A 19744-nucleotide genomic window follows, 5' to 3' on the forward strand; every position below is an offset into this window, starting at 1 on the left:
AAGAGGCTCAGCCCCCCTAAGACACGCAGCCCCCCTGATCCAGACAGACACATGGAAGAGATATGTGGGGCTGACAGGTGCCTCTGCCCCTATTCTCCCTCAGTCCCCCTATGACTCACTCCCAAAACCCGCTTCCCAGTTGGCTCTCCCATTCTTTTAAACCCCCACCCCTCTCCTTCTCATCTGACCCCACAAGCCTCTCCTACTTACACTCCCCCCTTTTATCTCCTCCCCATGATCATCCCTCCCCTCACTGCAGCTCCAAACCCTTTCCCCCACTTCCACCTACTCTTCCACCCCATCACCCTCCCCTTCCAGCAAGCATTTGCATGTGTAATTTACTGTCATTTCAAACATAGTTTAAGCACCTTCTAAATACAGTATGAGCACCTTCCTTTCTGCTTTAGTCAGACTACATTCCCCGATAATAAAGAAATCCTTTGACAGAGGATATCTGCCCAGGGCTAGATGTGAACTCACAGTGCCTGGGTAATGCTCAAGTTTGATGCCTATAACACTCCCCTGGAGCAATTAAGTCCTGTGAGCTACAGCTGGCTTTCAACTCCCTTAGCCTCTCTCTCTCTCTGTGCACATGCAGTGTAATCAGTGTGGTGCATGAGCCTTAGAACTGATTGGTTCTCTGGATAGGCACGTGCCTAACTTCTTCAAATAATGCTGTAATGTGATTTCCCCGAAAGGGCTAGTTGGTGGTAACCCTTGAATGTCTGAGATCCTAATGCAAGGATCTCAGCCCTGGTTTGAGTCCTAAGTATGCACAAAAGAAGTTGGTAATTCATCCACCTTCAGAAAAGCTGCGTTTTTTCCCACGGGGTTGTAACTCAGGAAGCCTTCGATCAAATGGCCCCAAATCTGGATCGCTACCCAAAGCCTGTGCCCCCAGGAGGCATACCAAATTCCAAATCAAGCTCAGTAATTGTGCAAATTTTAAAGTACTTAGAGGAGTCAGGCTTTTAAACAGGAAGGACATCCCAACCTTAACTATAGCAGAACTGGCCCTCCACTATACCGAATAGTATTGGTCTGACACTGCCCTTTATCCCATCCCCAGAAAGATGAGAGAAGGGTGACACTCAGTAAAACTGAAAGACAATACGCATTTAAAAAAAAATCCCTCCAGTGTAAAATCAGACTGTGGAATTCACTAATGCAGGATATTAGCGAGCTAAGTAGTTCCACAAGATTAAAGAGGACTTGACATTTACATGAGCTGAAATAACATTTGTAGTTAGACTTGCCATATTAAAGTTGAACGAATAGAGGATAGCTAATGTGATGCCAATTTTTTAAAAAGGCTCCAGAGGTGTTCCTGGCAATTACAAGCCGGTAAGCCTAACTTCAGTACCAGGCAAACTGGTTGAAACTATAGTAAAGAACAGAATTGTCAGACACATAGATAAACATGATTTGTTGGGGAAGAGTCAACATAGCTTTTGTAAAGGGAAATCATGCCTCACCAATCTACTAGAATTCTTTGAGGAGGTCAACAAGCATGTGGAAAAGGGGAATCCAGTGGATATAGTGTAGTTGGATTTTCAGAAAGCCTTTGACAAGGTATCTCACCAAAGACTCTTAAGCAAAGTAAGCAGTCATGGGATAAGAGGGAAGGTCCTCTCATGGATCAGTAACTGGTTAAAAGATAGGAAACAAAAGGTAGGAATAAATGGTCAGTTTTCAGAATGGAGAAAGGTAAATAGTGGTGTCCCCCAGGGGTCTGTACTGGGACCAGTACTATTCAACATATTCATAAATGATCTGGAAAAATGCATAAATAATGAGGTAGCAAAATTTGCAGATGATACAAAACTACTCAAGATAGTTAAGTCCAAAGCAGACTGCAAAGAGTTACAAAGGGATCACACAAAACTGGATGACTGGGCAACAAAATGGCAAATGAAATTCAGCGTTGATAAATGCAAAGTAATGCACATTTGAAAACATAATCCCAACCATACATATAAAATGATGGAGTCTAAATTAGCTATTACCACTCAAGAAAGAGTTCTTGGGAGTCATTGTGGATAGTTCTCTGAATATATCTACTCAATGTGCAGCAGCAGTCAAAAAAGCTAACACGGAATATTGGGAATCATTAGGAAAGGGATAGATAATAAGACAGAAAATAGCATATTGCCTCTATATAAATCCATGGTACACCCACATCTTGAATACTGTGTGCAGATGTGGTCACCCCATCTCTAAAAAGATATATTGGAATTGGAAAAAGTTCAGAAAAGGGCAACAAAAATGATTAGGGGTATGGAGCGTCTGCCATATGAGGAGAGATTAATAAAACTGGGACTTTTCAGCTTGGAAAAGAGACGACTAAGGGGGGATATGACATAGGTCTATAAAATCATTACTGGTGTGGAGAAAGTAAATAAGGATGTGCTATTTACTCCTTGTCATAACACAAGAACAAGGGGTCACCAAATGAAATTAATAGGCAGCAGGTTTAAAACAAAAGGAAGTATTTCTTCACACAATGCACAGTCAACCTGTGGAACTCTTTGCTAGAGGATGTTGATGATTACTGGTTCTATTCATTCCCTCTGAAGCACTTGATGTTGGCCATTGTCGGAAGACAGGACTCTTGGCTAGATGGACCTTTGTTCTGACCCAGTATGGCCGTTCTTATGTTCTTACAAGGGCTACCAATTCTCATTCTTTCAGTCAGAAACTATTTGCCAGCTGGGATTAGGAAATAACTCCCCCTGCTCCCTTTCCCGCAGAGGGATAGCAGAGCATAGTGCTGGAACTAGGAGCGCTGGGAGTGCTGCCACACCTCCTGGCTTGAAGTGGTTTACAATATATACAGGGTTTACAGTTTGGTTCAATGGCTCTCAGTACCACCACTATACAAATTGTACAGAGTACAGTTGGTGAATGTCTTCCTGTAAAGCATATAGGCTGCTGCCAGACATAGAATGCCAAACTGGTTGAACTAATGGTCTTCTATTCTGGTATGGCAATTCTTCTGAATAGCATAACATTTAAAATAATAGAAACCCATCAGCTCCTTCAAGTTTTTATGTGATTTATTTGCTGGGTGTGAGGGGTTATCTTGAACTGGAACAGTTTAAAAAATAGATGCCATGGCTTTGTTTTCACCGTCTCTTTACTATGTTAGTTACAGAAGGTTGGTTACATTTTTCTGGAAGCAATATTGAAGAATCTATTCTAGGTCACTAGCCTCCATTGTCATGACTATTCAAAAATGTTTATAAAGCTCAAAGGGGGGAAATCACTAAATATCAGCATTATACTAGCTTTTTGAAGACATAGTGACCAAATTATTGGTGAGAATTATGAAAGTAGTTTCAATTTCACTCCTCTCATAAATGTCCTTCCACATGATCGATCAAGTATAAGCCTCAATGCAAAGGCTAAAATGCATTTTGCTAGACAACTTGAAAAATGGCAGTGTGTAATGCTTTGGGCTGTAAGAGGAAGGAATGTTGGAGACACACAGAACTGTGTTCGTGTGGCATTCCAGAGAGAACATGTGTACACACAGTATGGGCTGTATTCATGATGTGAAAAAAAAGCTGTGCTCATTAAAAGTTAGGTTGGTTAGTTCACATGCGGTCACTTGGACGGTGTAGAGGCCACAAAGTGCTCATTAAAGCAATTATGTAAAATTAATTAAGTCAACACTGTAACATATATAGTAATTAAAGCAGAACTTTAATTCCATTAAACAGTATGTGTGTGATCTCTCCCATCAGAGGTTGGTATGTGGATTTGCTACAGAGACATCTTTAATAGATAGCATGGGAGTTCTACCTCCACATTTTCTCACCAATGTGTCTCAGTTTGCAGTTTTGTGTAGCTTCCCATCTCATTTCCTCCTGAAAAGGAGGGGGTTGTAGATCACTTGCACTGTGCATGGGGCACTAGTGATCCCTGGCAACATGAGAGGCTGAAGGTAGGAATCAGAAACAGTATCGACTCTTTTTACCTGCATGCGAGTCTCAGCACCCAACCTTTCCCCTCCCCCCTAAGTGATGTGAATCATTAATGGCAGCTGCTAAGGCAGTGATGATGCTCAAATGCCAGCATGAATCTTCCCTATACTTACAGCATCCAGGCACAAATAGCTGTGGAAAGGAGAGGAGTCCTGTCCCAGATGATCCTTGTAAGCTCTCCTAAGGCCAGGGAGGGTGTGTGGGACGGCGTGAAAGTGTGTGCACAAAAGAGAGGGGGGATGAGAGATTGTTCTGTAACCCTACTACTGTGTCACAACAACTGAAACAGGAGACAAGTTCTGCCATGAAACAGATTTTTTTTTCCTTTACAACACAGCCAGCGGACATGGCTTCTGCATGCATAAGCGGGAATAAAAATGACAGCAAAATATGCAATCCTCTTTTATGAATAATGTTTTTAAGAGACCAATAATTGATCCAATGTACTGTATAAGCAAATGTTTATGTTTATGGTAGAGCTACACTTTCAAGTTGGTAGTAACCTTTGGGATCCTGAGATTCACCTTCAAAAGGCATTACACTAAGAGCGATGTTAGGGGAGGGTTTCAGGAATGTGTCTAGCTTTCAGTAATTAAAAGCAAACACAGTGCACTGAAGTAAGCAGAACATAAAACAAGTACTGGTTAGGCCCTGGCAAGTTACATTGTGTGTGATGTCTATGTCACAGACTTCATGATGGAGCTTGGCAAATCTTCTCACTCTCCTGATCCCAAGCAGCCTGGCTAATTATATTTCATACATTTCTGGGCTTCCCTGTGAGATGGACCATGGAACCTTGGACACAATTAGAATTGAGGAAACTGGAGGGTTCTTATCATACAGTTTTCTTAAATGAAGCAAAATCAGAAAGGCAGTTCTACCAAATTCTACCCCATCCCTTCTTCTCATCAGATACCTGCATTAGTAGGAAGGGGTGCTAATGGCATAAGCTTTGTGTAAGTGTGCATGTATATTCTTATAAAATATTTTCATTGAAATATGTATATTATTTTTTTAAATCCCCTTTATTCAGTTGTGACACTGATGTGTTCAGCCAGTCTTTCTGCGAAAACTCAGTATTTTAAGCTGAAAAATAGCACTATGTAAAAACTCAAACCTCTCCCTGATAACTGAGACCTGTAAGGAGCCAATGATCATAGAATCATAGAAGATTAGGGTTTGTAAGAGACCTCAGGAGGTCATCTAGTCCAAGCACCTGCTCAAAGCAGGACCAACACCAACTAAATCATCCCAGCCAGGGCTTTGTCAAGCCAGGCCTTAAAAACCTCTAAGGATGGACATTACACCACCTCCCTAGGTAACCAATTCCAGTGCTTCACCACCCTCCTAGTGAAATAGTTTTTCCTAATATCCAACCTAGACCTCCCCCACTGCAACTTGAGACCATTGCTTCTTGTTCTGTCATCTGCCACCTCTGAGAACAGCCTAGCTCCATCCTCTTTGAAACCCCCCTTCAGGTAGTTGAAAGCTTCTATCAAATCCCCCCTCACTCTTCTGCAGACTAAATAAGCCCAGTTCCCTCAGACTCTCCTCATAAGTCATGTGCCCCAGCCCCCTAATCATTTTCGTTGCCCTCCGCTGAACTCTCTCCAATTTGTCCACATCCTTTCTGTAGTGGGGGGCCCAAAACTGGATGTAATACTCCAGATGTGGCCTCACCAGTGCCGAATAGAGGGGAATAATCACATTATTGTATTATGGTTCTTACAAGTATTTTACATTTTTGCATTATGAATTTACATCTTGTATTAAGAATTTTACTCAGTGAATTTTACAATATTTTCTAGCCTGTTCACTATTTTACTGACACTTGCAACAATCCCCTTTAAACTAACAGGAGCTAATCAAATGAATAACACATTTGATAGCAAGGAGGTAGACAAACTATCTGATATGGGGATAAACCCAGAGCAAGTACTGGGGAAAGGGTGGCTCAGTGAATTAGTATTGGGATAGTATTGATAATGATTCTCCTTGAGGTTTCCATCTAACTGACACCTATTTGGTGGCCTATGTGAATAATGGGTCAGAGCCTGGTTTAAATCCTTTGAAAGAAATCAAGTTTTACCAAATTACAGCAACTGAGGATCTGACCCGACCTGTAGTTTCAGTCCAAATCTTAATTATCACGTAGTCACATCACAAAAAATTAATATCATTTATACCGTTCCTGGGAGTCCCAGCGGAGATGTCACAGGTTAAAAGGACATAGAGCCCTCTCCCTTTCCACTTTCTTGTATTGCTCCTACCTCAAGAAATTGAGACTTCTAATGGAAGCAACTAGATAATTTGAAATGTTTAGTACCACCAGTGTGGTGTTCTTCAAACATATTTACTCACCTGACATTTCCTTTGGTGTTTCTGAGAACTGTTGCAGCAAAATTTTGTGTAACGCCAACCAGACTGATTCCATCCACTTCTACAATTTGGTCATTTACTTGGATCCTTTCAGAAAAACAAATAAAATCCCTAAATTACTCATCAAAACATAAAAGGAAGCAATAATTGTAGCTTTTTAAAAAGTGTTTGAAGTTTCACCGAAGTACAAAAAATTGAGGTATATACCATCCATACAACATTATGCAGCATATCTGTATGTGATACAGACCTCAATTCAGGAAAGGGCTGACTTCATTGGTATGTGAGCACGTGCTTAAATGCATTCCTGAAGTGGGGCAAAGCATGCTTTGCTATTTAATATTGCTGAGTACTGGAAGCAACAGCAAGGAAAAAAATACAAAATTATGTCACTGCCTGTGTACAGTTACCTCATAATTACAACTTTAGACAACCTTAGTATTATGAGTAATTACATTCCTCCATCCTCCATATCAGTAGTACTGTATGTAATCACAGGTAAAACAAATTGCTGAATCTGGAACATTACAAAACTAAACTCAGACCTGGTCTATACTTAAAAGTTAAAGTGACCTAGCTACATCACTCAGGACTGTATGCCGTAGTTAGGTCAACCTAGGCCAGAGTGTAGACACAGCTAAGCTGATGGAAGAATTTGTCCGTAGACCTGGTTGCCAACTCTAGGAGAGGTGGATTAACTACACTGAGGGAAAAAACCCTTCCATTGATGTAGGAAGTGTCAGCTACGGTACTACAGTGACACAGCTGAAGCATCAGAGCTATGTTGCTATAGCGGCTGTAGTGTAGACATACTTTGAGATACTTGAATAACTTACACATTGTCCTTTTCTAAGCAATCTTGAAGAACAATGTAAACTGCAGTTTTAGTATTTCATGCTACTTGAAAACTGAGTATTCTTTAGAGCAAAAAAATATTTTAATAATCTATAATGTATCTAAAGGGCCACTGCTCAGTAGAATCTGGATGCTTAAACTTCAGATAGGGTATATTAGTCTTTAAAATTACCTTTAAGAGGTCTGATCTTGCATCCCCTGCATACTAGGAATTCTCAATTACTTGAAAGGGAGTCTTGGGTGTACAAGGAATGAAGGATAAAGCCTTATATTGTTTTACCCGGGGAAGAATCTCCTAGATTTTAAACATCTATTTATAACACAATCTACTGCTCCATGTGTCCAAGTTAAAAAAAAATGAATTGCTACTCTTTTTGTTCTGCAATACACACAACATGCATCCCTAGGGCAGAGATAGCATCATCATTTATTAAAGGTACGTGGAGGGAAGAGAGCCATATCAAATTCAGCTCTGCTAGAAACATACAAATTCCAAGTTTTCCAAATGAAAAAGGATATAAAAATAGTAAAAGAAACACATTTTCAAGCATCTGTATGTGAACTACTATATCAGATAACACAGATTTAAAAAGAACCAACAGAAACAGAGCAGATGAAAATTTCTTATTTTAAGTCAAGATATTTAAAAATGGCACTTTTTCCTGAGCATAAATACCTAATAATGGAAGTTTTCCATAGGACCTCAGAACCACATGCTCCGGGAATGCAAATTAGAAACTACATTTTGCGAAGGAGTACTAAAAATAATTTCACTCTCAGCTTTGGCATAACACCTCACATTTCTACATGCATTTTGAATAACTTCTCCCAACTTTTTGGACTATACTGCTGAGCAAAAGTGGCTCCTTAGAGCTACTTTGGTAGCTTCAAAGTTCATACTGTCACTGTGGACCAACTGTGGATCAGTGGATTATTTCCCAGCTGGACATAGCAAATTTTGAAAATATTGCTTTTGTGGAAGCCTACAAACTGCATCTTTGCAACCCCACTCCCCCCCCAACCTTTCAGAACTGTATGTCATTTTTATACATGGAACTGTTGCCGTTACATTGAACATACACCACTACCCCGATATAATGTGACCCGATATAACACGAATTCTGATATAACGCGGTAAAGCAGTGCTCCGGGGGGGCGGGGCTGCGCACTCCGGCGGATCAAAGCAAGTTCGATATAACGCAGTTTCAGCTATAATGCGGTAAGATTTTTTGGCTCCTGAGGACAGCGTTATATCGAAATAGAGGTGTACGTCAATAATATAAAAAGATTGACAGATTTTGAGTCTTTTTGTCCATTAGCCCACTTTGGTTATTACTTCTCTCTGTATTTCTTTTCTTTGCTGCTTACTAATCTATTTCCATCTCTTATTTCAATCTTCTTAATCCTCCAAATACATAATATGTGCCATCCAAAAGGACATTTCCTATATGATGCCAAGTAAGTATTCCTATATAACATGTAAGAGTAATCACATTTATTTTCCAATCATGTCTTATTCTATGTTTGGAAAGAATCCTTGACCCTGGAAACACTACCAAAATAAGCAATACTAATAAGATTTTCTATGTAATTGAGAACTGATTTGTCAAAAGGCCAGTGCATAAAGAAATTAATGTGCATTTTTCCTTGCTAAAACTGCTTTTGCAATTAACATGATTCCACATGCAAATCTGTTATTTGTGCACAAATGGCCAGTTTGTCAAATAGCTGGTCATTTGCAAGTGGAAATTCACAATTTGCACATGGAACTATACAGAAATTAGGCAAACATACTTACGTGTATTAGCATCCATTTTGTATCTGACCTTTTGAAACTCAGGCCTTAATATGTAAAAATGGAATAAAAGTGCTAATAAAAAAGGTAGAGGTAACATGTTAAATGTATGTTAAAATTACAGAATAAAATAATCAGAGTTCCTTTTCCGTAAATTGAATTATTTCCTCTCTCTTTATCCATCTTGGATTTTGAAGATATAACTGTCAAGATGACTTTGTCAGGTTTGTATTGGATGGTGCACATAGGTCACTATCTTTACAAAATCAGCATTAAATGACAAAGGAGCAGGAGGAAAAATTCAGTCCTAAAATCTTTTTTTAAACAGCAGAATCAACAGCATCCTTTTTTCTAAATATTAAAGGAATTTTTATGATAGATATGAAGATGAAGGGTAGTTATTCATTTATAATATTATATATATGTGTGTGTGTGTGTGTGTGTATATTACACCAGTTTATATGACAGAGAGATGCATATTATTACATCAGTTGCAATTAATTTCCAGACAGTTATTTCAACCTTTCCCCCCCCCCATTTCCTTCTTCTGCCATCCTGTTCCTGTCTCATTTTTAGAGATGTGTTGAATGGCTTGGCACCAATCTGAATAACAACGTGCTATTTCTCACGTGTCTGTGTGTACACAAATTAAGTATCAAATGGGAGACGAATTTACGGGTGACAAAGACTTAAAAAGAAAAAGTTTAACAGCATTTTATTATTATGAAAGAAATTGGTGGTTTCTCTATTATTTTCTAAGGGCCAGTTCTTCAAGCCTCACTTACAGGGAACAGCAGTTATTCACCCATATGAACTAATTTAAGTTGCTGGAACAACTTGCATAATTGCTACTCAATATCAGAAAGGTTGCAGAATTAGGTCCTAAAAATGTGAATTCAAATTTTGCAGAGATATAATTTAGTATATGTTTCAAGTTGTGAACTGTTACACATTCCTCAGCAGCTGTTCTCAGGTAAATTTAGTATCAGAAAAATATTTTCAAATGACGCATCATCCACTACACCTGTCCTGTACTTGAACTGGGAGATTATTTATACAAAATAGTCAGTTACCCTATCACATGTGATAAGAGTATTGGTATTTCATATTCAGTTTGTCCACTGATTCCTTCACTTTTTATTGCCTCTATCTATCTATCAACCTATTCTTAATTTGGACTGGAGCTTACAGCAAGCTCTCTGGTTAAATTGGCCAATGACATTTACCACAGAATGCCCTTTACATGGCAACTACCCAACATCTGCTATGTCTAGAGCAGCATGAATTAAGACAGTGGTGCTCAGTCACTCGGAATTCCCACACTACAGGTTTCTCATCTTCTCCGAGGGCAAGTAATACCCGGAGTAATCTGCTGACTTTTGCAGAAAGACATGAAAAATTTACTGCAGCTACTGAAATACTTTTCTTATCTAAAAATTACAATATTAGAAATCCCATCCCAATTTTTATTCAATTATTCTAGGATATTTGAGACATCCCTCAAAATATATTCATATTTATTGCTAAAATATGGTCTTTTGATTATTATGCTTACTGATTACCATATAAGGATGAGGTTGAAGGAACCACCAGAGCTGATGCACAACAGATGTTCTATATTCAGGGATAGGCTGCTCCATATTCAGAGAGCTGTGTACACCTGTCTCAAATGAATGAAGTGTTTTGGAAAGAACATGAGAGAGTTCTTTCTCAGCTGCCTGAGCATTAGTCAATTGAGGACAAATATTAAAGGGGCCAAAGCAAAAATCTAGTATGATCTCCCTGATGAGGGACCAACACCAACTTGTGCAGGCTGTGTTTGTCTGGAGTATAAACAGTCCTGAACCAGCTCCCAAACATCGAAGGAGGAGCCTCATATGTGGTGTCACAAAGGTGCAGGCCATACATCCAAGCAATTGAAGACAACGTCTTATCGATGTCTGTAGGCTGATTTGAATATTTGAGATGAGATCTGCTAACATCGAGAATCTGTTGGAGGGAAGATAAGCCTTGGCTGATATAGTGTCTAAGAAGGCTCCTATGAACTCCACTCTTTGTACCAGGCTCAAAGTGAATTTCTCAAAGTTGAGCAGCAATCCTAGCTTGCGGAACTGAGATCTCATCATCTTTATGGTGGCAAAAACCTCATTATAAGATTGGCCCTTGAGTAGCCAGTCATTGAGGTATAGAAAAATGATTATGCCCAGACGTCGAAGGTAAGCTGCGACCACTGCCAGTACCTCAAGGAACACTCTTGGGGCAGGCAAGAAGGCCGAACGGGAACACTTGATACTGAAAGTGATCCTGATCTACTGAAAAACACAGGAACCGTTCATGAGCTGGGTGAATTTTTAGGGGGGAGATTTTTGATAGCCCATAGCCTAGTACAGGGGTAGGCAACCTATGGCACGCGTGCCAAAGGCGGTATGCAAGCTAATTTTCAGTGGCACTCACACTGCCCGGGTCCTGGCCACCGGTCCAGGGGGCTCTGCATTTTAATTTAATTTTAAATGAAGCTTCTTAAACATTTTAAAAACCTTATTTACTTTACATACAACAATAGTTTAGTTATATATTATAGACTTATAGAAAGAGACCTTCTAAAAACGTTAAAATGTATTACTGGCACGTGAAACTTTAAATTAGAGTGAATAAATGAAGACTCAGCACACCACTTCTGAAAGGTTGCTGATCCCTGGCCTAGTAACATGCCTAGACCACTGCCAGCAGCTGGAATGCCAATTATTATGCTTATTGCTGAAGGCAGCTAAAAAGGCAACTACTGAAACCTTAGCACAACTAACAGGCCAGGAGGGGCGGGGGGAAGTGAATGCCCACGAGGAGTAAGCATGGCCATGTGCCCTCCAGACTTGAGCTTCTCAAAATTGCTGAAGCATGAGGTTTTGCACGATGGGAACTCTGGCAACATTTTAACTGTTGCTATGTGAAATACATCTGGTTAACCGAAGGAAAATTCACTGGCTGGAAAACTCCACACAACTTCTGCTCAGCAGGATTTTTTGTTTTTGTTTTTTATGAACAAGCTATGTAATTGGGTATAAAAGGGGGAAGAGGTCTGAGCTCGGTGGACATTTGAATACTTGGGACACTTCAGACATTTCTGGGATCCCTCTCAAGTTCCCCTGCAGACGGAAGGGGGCCACCAGAAGTCTACAGATATCCACTCGAGACCTCCTGAAGATCTTGCCTAAATATTAATCTGGGGTTTATTTGGGGTGCTCTCCTACCTGTTGCGGACATGTGTAAGTGCTGGAGACTAAATAAAGTAAAAGCTTCAGTAAAAGCACTTTTGTTTGCATCAACCATTTATTGGCCAGACGTGCCACATCCCCACTGATTTATTTCCTGACACCACCTTGCAAAGAGTAAAGTTACCAAGAGCTGGAATGCACGTGTGCAATCACTCAAAGAAGAATTTATAATACTGAAGATCACTCTGCACTAGTGATTTTCAAAAAGTGCATGTTAAGTGAGAAATGAGGAACTTAAGGGCACAAAATGGCACAGGAAAAACTAGAAAAATATTGCTGAGGAACTTTTTTTTATAGATACTGACCATCCAAAATTCTCTTTGAAGCCAATGGGAGCTGCAGGCACTCACCACCATTCAAAGACATTATAAATGTTTCAGCACTTCTGATTTTGGACAACCAACTTGATTTTGGAAAAACCAACCAGATGCTAAAGGGGACTGGTTTTCAGGAAGTTGTCAGCAACCACCATCTGCAAATCTAGCCTCTTTAAAGCATCATAAGTGAGATAATCAAAATAATTATCTTCTGAAATTTCAGGTCGCTACTTTTATTTAGAAGCCTGCCTTTAGGTACCCAGATTAGAACATTTGGGCCATAACACTAACTCAAATTTCTAGTTATAAAATTACACACAACTTTTTGCCATATGCAAACAACCAGAAATTATTTTCTACAAAAATCAATATCCATAAGAACCATTGTTGAGGAAGATTCCAAACACTGAATCTAGTTTACCTGCCATCTCTTTCGGCTGCCCCACCTTCTGTTACTGTTTTGACAAATATTCCCAGTTTTTCAAGGCCTGCATCTGCTCCAACTCCCATTCCAATAATACTGATGCCAAGTCCATCTTCATCTGTGGAGAAGACAAGTAAAAGCAGCAATATAGTTTGATTTTAAAGTAATTTGGCATTTAAAGAAGTACATTTGCGTCTTGCTTTTGTTTTCTTTTTCGTTTTTCATGTGATTAAACCCACTTTTAATTATTTCCTTGGTGAGACCCTTAATTTTCTGCAGTTTTAATAACACACCAAAAATAGATAATATTGCATTTGCCATTTGGAAAAGGTTACTACAGTTAGGCAAGATGACTAATGTTCCAGAGGAGAATGAAAAGTTAATATGAAAAATCATGTCAATTAACGTGTAAGGTGAACTACAGGAAACAACATTCTTACAGAAATACAGAACTATTGTCCTTGAGCTGGTTCCTTAAATAATATTATTGAATATTTTTCAGTCTGAAGAGCCAAGAGATTTGCAACGATTCCTCGAGAATTAAAGTTATGCCCTCTAAGCAAGTGCAGCAATCCCTTTAAAGATTTGCACATCAGTTTAGAGAAATTGCAAATAGTGCACAGAATGCATACCTTTTTCTAGTTCCACTGGTAAAAGCTCCAGTTTTTCCACGCGCTTTTCAAGTTCATATTCAGCTGATGCAGCCACTGGGTCAACTTCATCATTTCTCCGGTCATAGTCTTCATTGGAGTATGTGTTGAAAACCTTTGAAAATATGCCAGTATTGATCAACTATCCATTCCAGAAAAGACGGTTAACTTAAGAAAATAGCTGCTATATGTATCCATTTTAATGACTTTTTCTATTACATTGGTTGAAATGAGTTTTTAAGGCAATGCTCCCCTCCTCCCCTCAAAGTTCAGGTTTTTAAATTAGCGCTTTTTTATTCATCAAACAGTCTGCTAAGGACTGAAAACCAATTCTGAATATAACTAACTCATTTTTACCATATGTGGTTATAAATGCAGTACATGTTTTAGAAGGACTGAGTCATTCTACTCCTTTCAATAATTAAACACACAAACATATGGTTCCAATCAAACATTGCTCCATCTAGATAGTAAAGATCTCCAAATACTTATAAAAGTAGAATACATAGGAACTACTATGATTAACTGTAACTTGTATCTAATCTCAACTCTGATGTTTCTTCCTGAGGGTCCAATTTGCGCACACAAAACCAAAGCTGAAGCTGACTACTGCTAATATGAAAAACCATTTACATATAAAATTAAAGATTATGCTGTACTTTTAAATTTTAAGATTACAGTATGGCATTACGGGATTAAGACAGATTTAACATTTCAACTCTATTATATGACATGTTTAATAACTATGTGTAAGTGTATACACACACAAACTTTTCAAATGCTACGGTAAGTGCAGTATGTTTGTTGAATTTATTTACCTGTCAGTCAGTATAAATATTGATGGCTTTTAAGTTAATTAGGGATTACTGAGGCCTTCTGTAGAGTTATGGAGTCAGAAAGATGGAGATAGTTGTTCAAATTTTTGATCCTATGCTTTATTTAGATAATCCCTCTGTTCACTTAGTTGCCCCACTGTGGCAGTAGTGAAGAAATATACAGTGCTGGAGATAAATATTGTATCTAAATTCTTCTGTCCTACATCTATTGTTGCATTTGTTACTTTAAACAAAAGAAACTCCACACCATGCCCCCACCACAACCACACCCCACACACAATTTCACTCTGTCCCCTTTTCTGTCTTTACAAGTGCTCAACAAGAGAAGGCAGAATTAGGTAGCAAAATAATATTTATGATAAATATTAACGTGTTCACCAGATCAACACCAAAACAGAGAGGTCACAAGAAGCCTTCCCTGACTGCAACTCTGTTCAGATGCTAATCAACCATTGCCTACATGCAAGGACTGCTCAAGGCTATCACCCCACAAGGGGCAGGGAAAGCCAAAGGCAGGGCCATGGCTAAACTCACCACGCGCTGACTCTGTAGCTGAGCTGTCCATTTAATGTCTAAAAATTCACATTCAACTTTTATGTTTGAATTCTTAATAGAAGTCAAAGAGATCAAATGTCAGAACAAAGGCTGCTCCTCATCAGGCCTGATGGTAGAGAGATCTTTTACACACTACAAAAAATGTTTGTGCAGCAAATATTATTAAATAATATTTAATAAAAATGGCAGCAACTGCTTTAAAAATGTCACTGAATGATACAACTTTTAAAGTTTAGCTCCTGAAGAACACGTAAAAGAAAATGATTGTAGCTTAAATGGCACTGTTAGTGGAATCTGTGTTGTTCCCACCTAGCAATCTGTCAGCTGAGAGAGCAACATAATTGACTACACTTCTGTCTAAAACTAGATGCACTCCATGCTTATTTTTTTTAATTACACAACTGGAAAAAAAAATCTCCCCATCTCCCCTCCCTCCCCCTCACTTAATATATCTTTTTTATTTCTTTGGCATACATTACTCAACTTTATAACATTTTCGAACTAAGAACAAGAACATAAAAACGGCCATACTGGGTCAGTATCCATCTTGCCCAATATCCTGTCTTCTGACAGTGGCCAATGCCAGGTGTCCCAGAGGGAATGAACAGAACAGGTAATCATCAAGTGATCCATCTGCTGTCACCCATTCCCAGATTCTGGCAAGCAGAGGCTAGGGACACCATCCTGGATAATAGTCACTGATGGACCTCTCCTCCATTAATTTATCTAGTTCTTTTTTGAACCCTGTTATAGTCTTGGCCCTCACAACATCCTCTGGCAAGGAGTTCCACAAGTTGACTGTGCATTGTGTGAAAAAATACTTCTTTTTGTTTTAAATCTGCTGCCTATTAATTTCATTGGGTGACCCCTAGTTCTGGAGTTATGAGAAGGAGTAAATAACACTTCCTTATTTACTTTCTCCACATCAGTCATGATTTTATAGACCTCAACCATATCTCTCCTAGTCGTCTTTTTTCCAAGTCTTATTAATCTCTCCTCATATGGCGGACACTCCATACCCCTAATCATTTTAGTTGCCCTTTTCTGAACCTTTTCCAATTCCAATATCTTTTTTGAGGTGGGGCGACCACATCTGCATGTAGTATTCAAGATGTGGGCGTACCATGGATTTATATAGAGGCAATATGATATTTTCTGTCTTTGGAAATACTGACTGAAAAGAAGTAAAAATAATAAGACTGCAACAATTAAACCCATACTGCAGTCTAGAATGCCTTCTTTGTGTAACAAATCTCCAAAATCACGTGGATGGCTTTCCAGCTTGTAGGCACATTGAGTTTTAGATGGTGTCTTGGCACATTTTTGCTTTGGATTTAAGCCTAGAGTTCACATGCTTCCTCCAAGAAGCTAAACTCATCACAAGTTTTCTTGGCAGAACAATGCATCACCTTCATATTAGGACTGTTGAGAAAACCTTGCAATACCACTGGAAACGTGAAGAAAGCAGTCATCACTCAAAGTATTAATGCTACTGTCCAAGGTAATAAAATCTTCTCTGCAGTGCTGTGGAAGCAACTTAGTCAGCATCGCATTAATTCCCCTAAAATAGTAGCTATATTGAGATTATTGTAAGGAAACCAGTAGTACAATACTATGTTACTAGTAGCACAGAAATTGTGATAAGGTCCTCATGCTCTTTGGAGTGACTCACAACCGTGAGTGCCTGCTTCAGGGCAGATGGTCAGAAAACAGGGCAGACACCCTGGTGGTGTGTTCTATAATTAGATTTCACCAAGCCAGTAACAAATGTGAACTCTTGAATTACGATACTAGTCTTACCATGGAGTCACAGACAGTCTCCTCAGATTCTCCAGTCTATCTTACCACTCAGACAAACTGGATTTTGTGATAAGAGGTCACTTATACCAGGGGTTCTCAACCTTTTTCTCTCTGAGGCCCCCTCAACATACACCTCTGCCTCGATATAACGCTGTCCTCAGGAGCCAAAAAAATCTTACTGCATTATAGGTGAAACCGCATTATATTGAACTTGCTTTGATCCACCGGAGTGCGCAGCCCCGTCCCCCCGGAGCACTGCTTTACCGCGTTATATCCGAATTCGTGTTATATCGGGTCGCGTTATATCGAGGTAGCGGTGTACTATAAAAACTCCAGGGCCCAGTGGGGGTGTGGGACCCTCGGGGCAGGGGCCTTGGACATAGGTGTAGTTTGACTTCTATTTTGGGGGGGCAGGGGCCAGCAGGACTCAAGCCACCTCCACATGGCGGGGTCCGGGGAGGGAGCGCCACCTCCACTCCCTGATTCACCTCACCTCAGCAGGCCACCCTGCCTGCCTGGGTTAGGGGGCGGGGGATGGACGGCGCAACCAAAAATTATAACTCAAAGGTACAGGACTTAGCTCAAAAAGTTTGAAAACAGTTTAGGGTGCAGGGAGCAGGGAGCTGGGGCTGTGTGTGGGCAGGGGGTAGCTCAGGGTGCAGGGAGAGGGTAGCTGGGGCTGTGTGCACACAGGGGTGGCTGTGGGTACAGGGAGAGGCTAGCTAGGGGCTGTGTGAGGGCATGGGGGTAGCTCAGGGTGTAGGGAGAGGGGTACCTGGGGCTGTGTGCAGGCAGGGGGTAGCTCAGGGTGCAGGCACGGAGTAGCCAGGGGACGTGTGCGGGCATGGGGGTAGCTCAGGGGGCAGGGAGAGGGGTACCTGGGGCTGTGTGCAGGCAGGGGGTAGCTCAGGGTGCAGGCACGGAGTAGCCAGGGGACGTGTGCGGGCATGGGGGTAGCTCAGGGGGCAGGGAGAATATAGCTGAGGGTGCAGGAAGAGTAGCTATGGGCTGTGTGCCGGGAGGGCTCCCCTGCGGCCCTGTTCCACGAGGGCTCTGCCAGCCAAGGAGCCAGGTCTCCCCACCCAGGCAGCTCCTACCGGCTGCGTGAGCAAAAGGGGCTGGGAACTGAGGAGCAGCTTCAACCCAGGGCACCAGCAGGAGAGGAGGGAACGCTGCCACTGCCTGCTCCATGACACCAGCCAGAGAAGCAGCTGCCCCACACTGCCCGGCTCTGGCTTACTGCCTCCGACCTGGCCAGAGAGCGGGGAGAGGAGATGGGGGAGGAGGTGTGGAGCTACCCCCGGGACTGCCGTGCTTTTGTGGTGCAGTCTGGGAGAGGAGGGGCAATGCTCTCCATGTTCCCAACTCTGCGCAGGGGCTCAGGGCTTCTTCCCCACAGGGAGTACCAGCGCTCGGGACTCCAGGATTCAGCCCTGCGCCTCCCGGCTTCTGCCCCGCGAGGCGCGCCAGGGATCAAGGCTTCAGCCCCGCACCTCTTGGCTTCTGCCCTGCAGAGGGCACTGGGGGGGTGTTGACGGGGATAGGGGGTTCAGCCCCACACCTCCCAGCTTCAGCCCCTTGGGGGACACTAGGGCTCGGGCTCTGGGTTTCAGCCCTGTGGCCCCCTTGAAAGGGTTCACGGACAACAAGGGGGCCGCAGACCACCGGTTGAGAACTGCTGACTTATACCAAAAATCACACCACCACATCAGGTTGCTCACAGGCCTAAGAGACCAGTCACTTACCCAGAGCAATTGGTACTTTAGATTTTACACCAGTTTCCTCAAGGAAATCCCTTTCTTCTAAATCCTCTTCCAATCCATTTTATCTAATAACCATACCCCATCCATAATGAGCACCTGCACGGGACACCTGTCACAAGGAGGCATCCTCAATTATTTTGGCTGAGAGAGGGATTTTATGAAATTGTTTTGGGTATAAATACTCCCTCTGCCCGGTCACCTGGAAGAGCAATGCCCCCCACCTGGTCCAGCCACTTCCTGTTCCTCCTTACTCCATCCAGGTAAACGTTCTATTTCTTCCCTCTCTGCCGCCAACTGCAGAGGTGGTTCCTTACAGAGGCAAAAACTTTACTTATGGCCTGCCAGATAAGGACCCACCATATACATTTTTCTTTCAAAAGGTCCTGAATGATCTATTAATTTCTCCTACTGGAGCTACAGTACATCCAAAGGATGAAATTTCTAGGTATCATAGAAAGTAAACAGTAGGTTTTGATCTTTACATTAAACCATTTCAGGCTATAACAGCTTGGCTTGCAAGTTCTGAAAAGATTAATTTTCTTGGGAAGAAATCTTTTGCATAAGGCATCTTTAGTAACTGGTAGATTTGCAAAGGGTTTTTAAAGGTGAGAAATGCCTCTTTGATCTGGACAGGTCTTTAAAAAGGAGTTCCTTAACTGCAGTAAGAATCTCTCTGTTTTGGCTGTCCAAAGAATGATTAGCTTTTCAAGTGGTCTATTTTAAGTTCTAATTAATGAAAGTTAAATGGCATTTTATGTATCAGTGAATAAATATCTTCTTTTTTGAATATTTTATCTTATAAGCTCCTTTTTTCTAGGAAAACATGTCATTTTACACATTTTAACACGTTTTATAAATTTATTACATAAATATATGATTTTCATTGTTAAATAATATTAACAATGACATTATTAATAGAGCATGCTCAATATTGTTTCAAAGTTCACGTCTTCCCAGATCTGGATTCCAATGGCTGTTAAATTGAGAGAGTGTGGGAATTCACCTTAAAATAAACTTTGCAACCTCTGTTTCAGAAAATTATGTTGTATTTTCCTGTGTGGTTCTCAAAATGGGCTTGAACAGATGGATAGGGGGAATCACACAGGCTCTTT

General features: G+C 40.9%; 1 protein-coding gene across 1 annotated transcript in view; it reads right to left on the bottom strand.

Moving 5' to 3' along the window:
- Positions 1-19744, bottom strand: part of PPP1R9A (protein phosphatase 1 regulatory subunit 9A) — a 229479-nt gene that overhangs the window by 74452 nt on the left and 135283 nt on the right. The window contains exons 3-5 of the mRNA XM_065398139.1: positions 13661-13793; positions 13026-13146; positions 6348-6452 (exon numbers count right to left, since the gene is read on the bottom strand). Coding sequence (XP_065254211.1) covers positions 6348-6452; positions 13026-13146; positions 13661-13793 — 359 coding nt within the window. The remainder of the gene's footprint in view (positions 1-6347; positions 6453-13025; positions 13147-13660; positions 13794-19744) is intronic.

This window comes from Emys orbicularis, chromosome 2 (genome assembly GCF_028017835.1).
Source record: "Emys orbicularis isolate rEmyOrb1 chromosome 2, rEmyOrb1.hap1, whole genome shotgun sequence".
Taxonomy (NCBI): Eukaryota; Metazoa; Chordata; order Testudines; family Emydidae; genus Emys; species Emys orbicularis.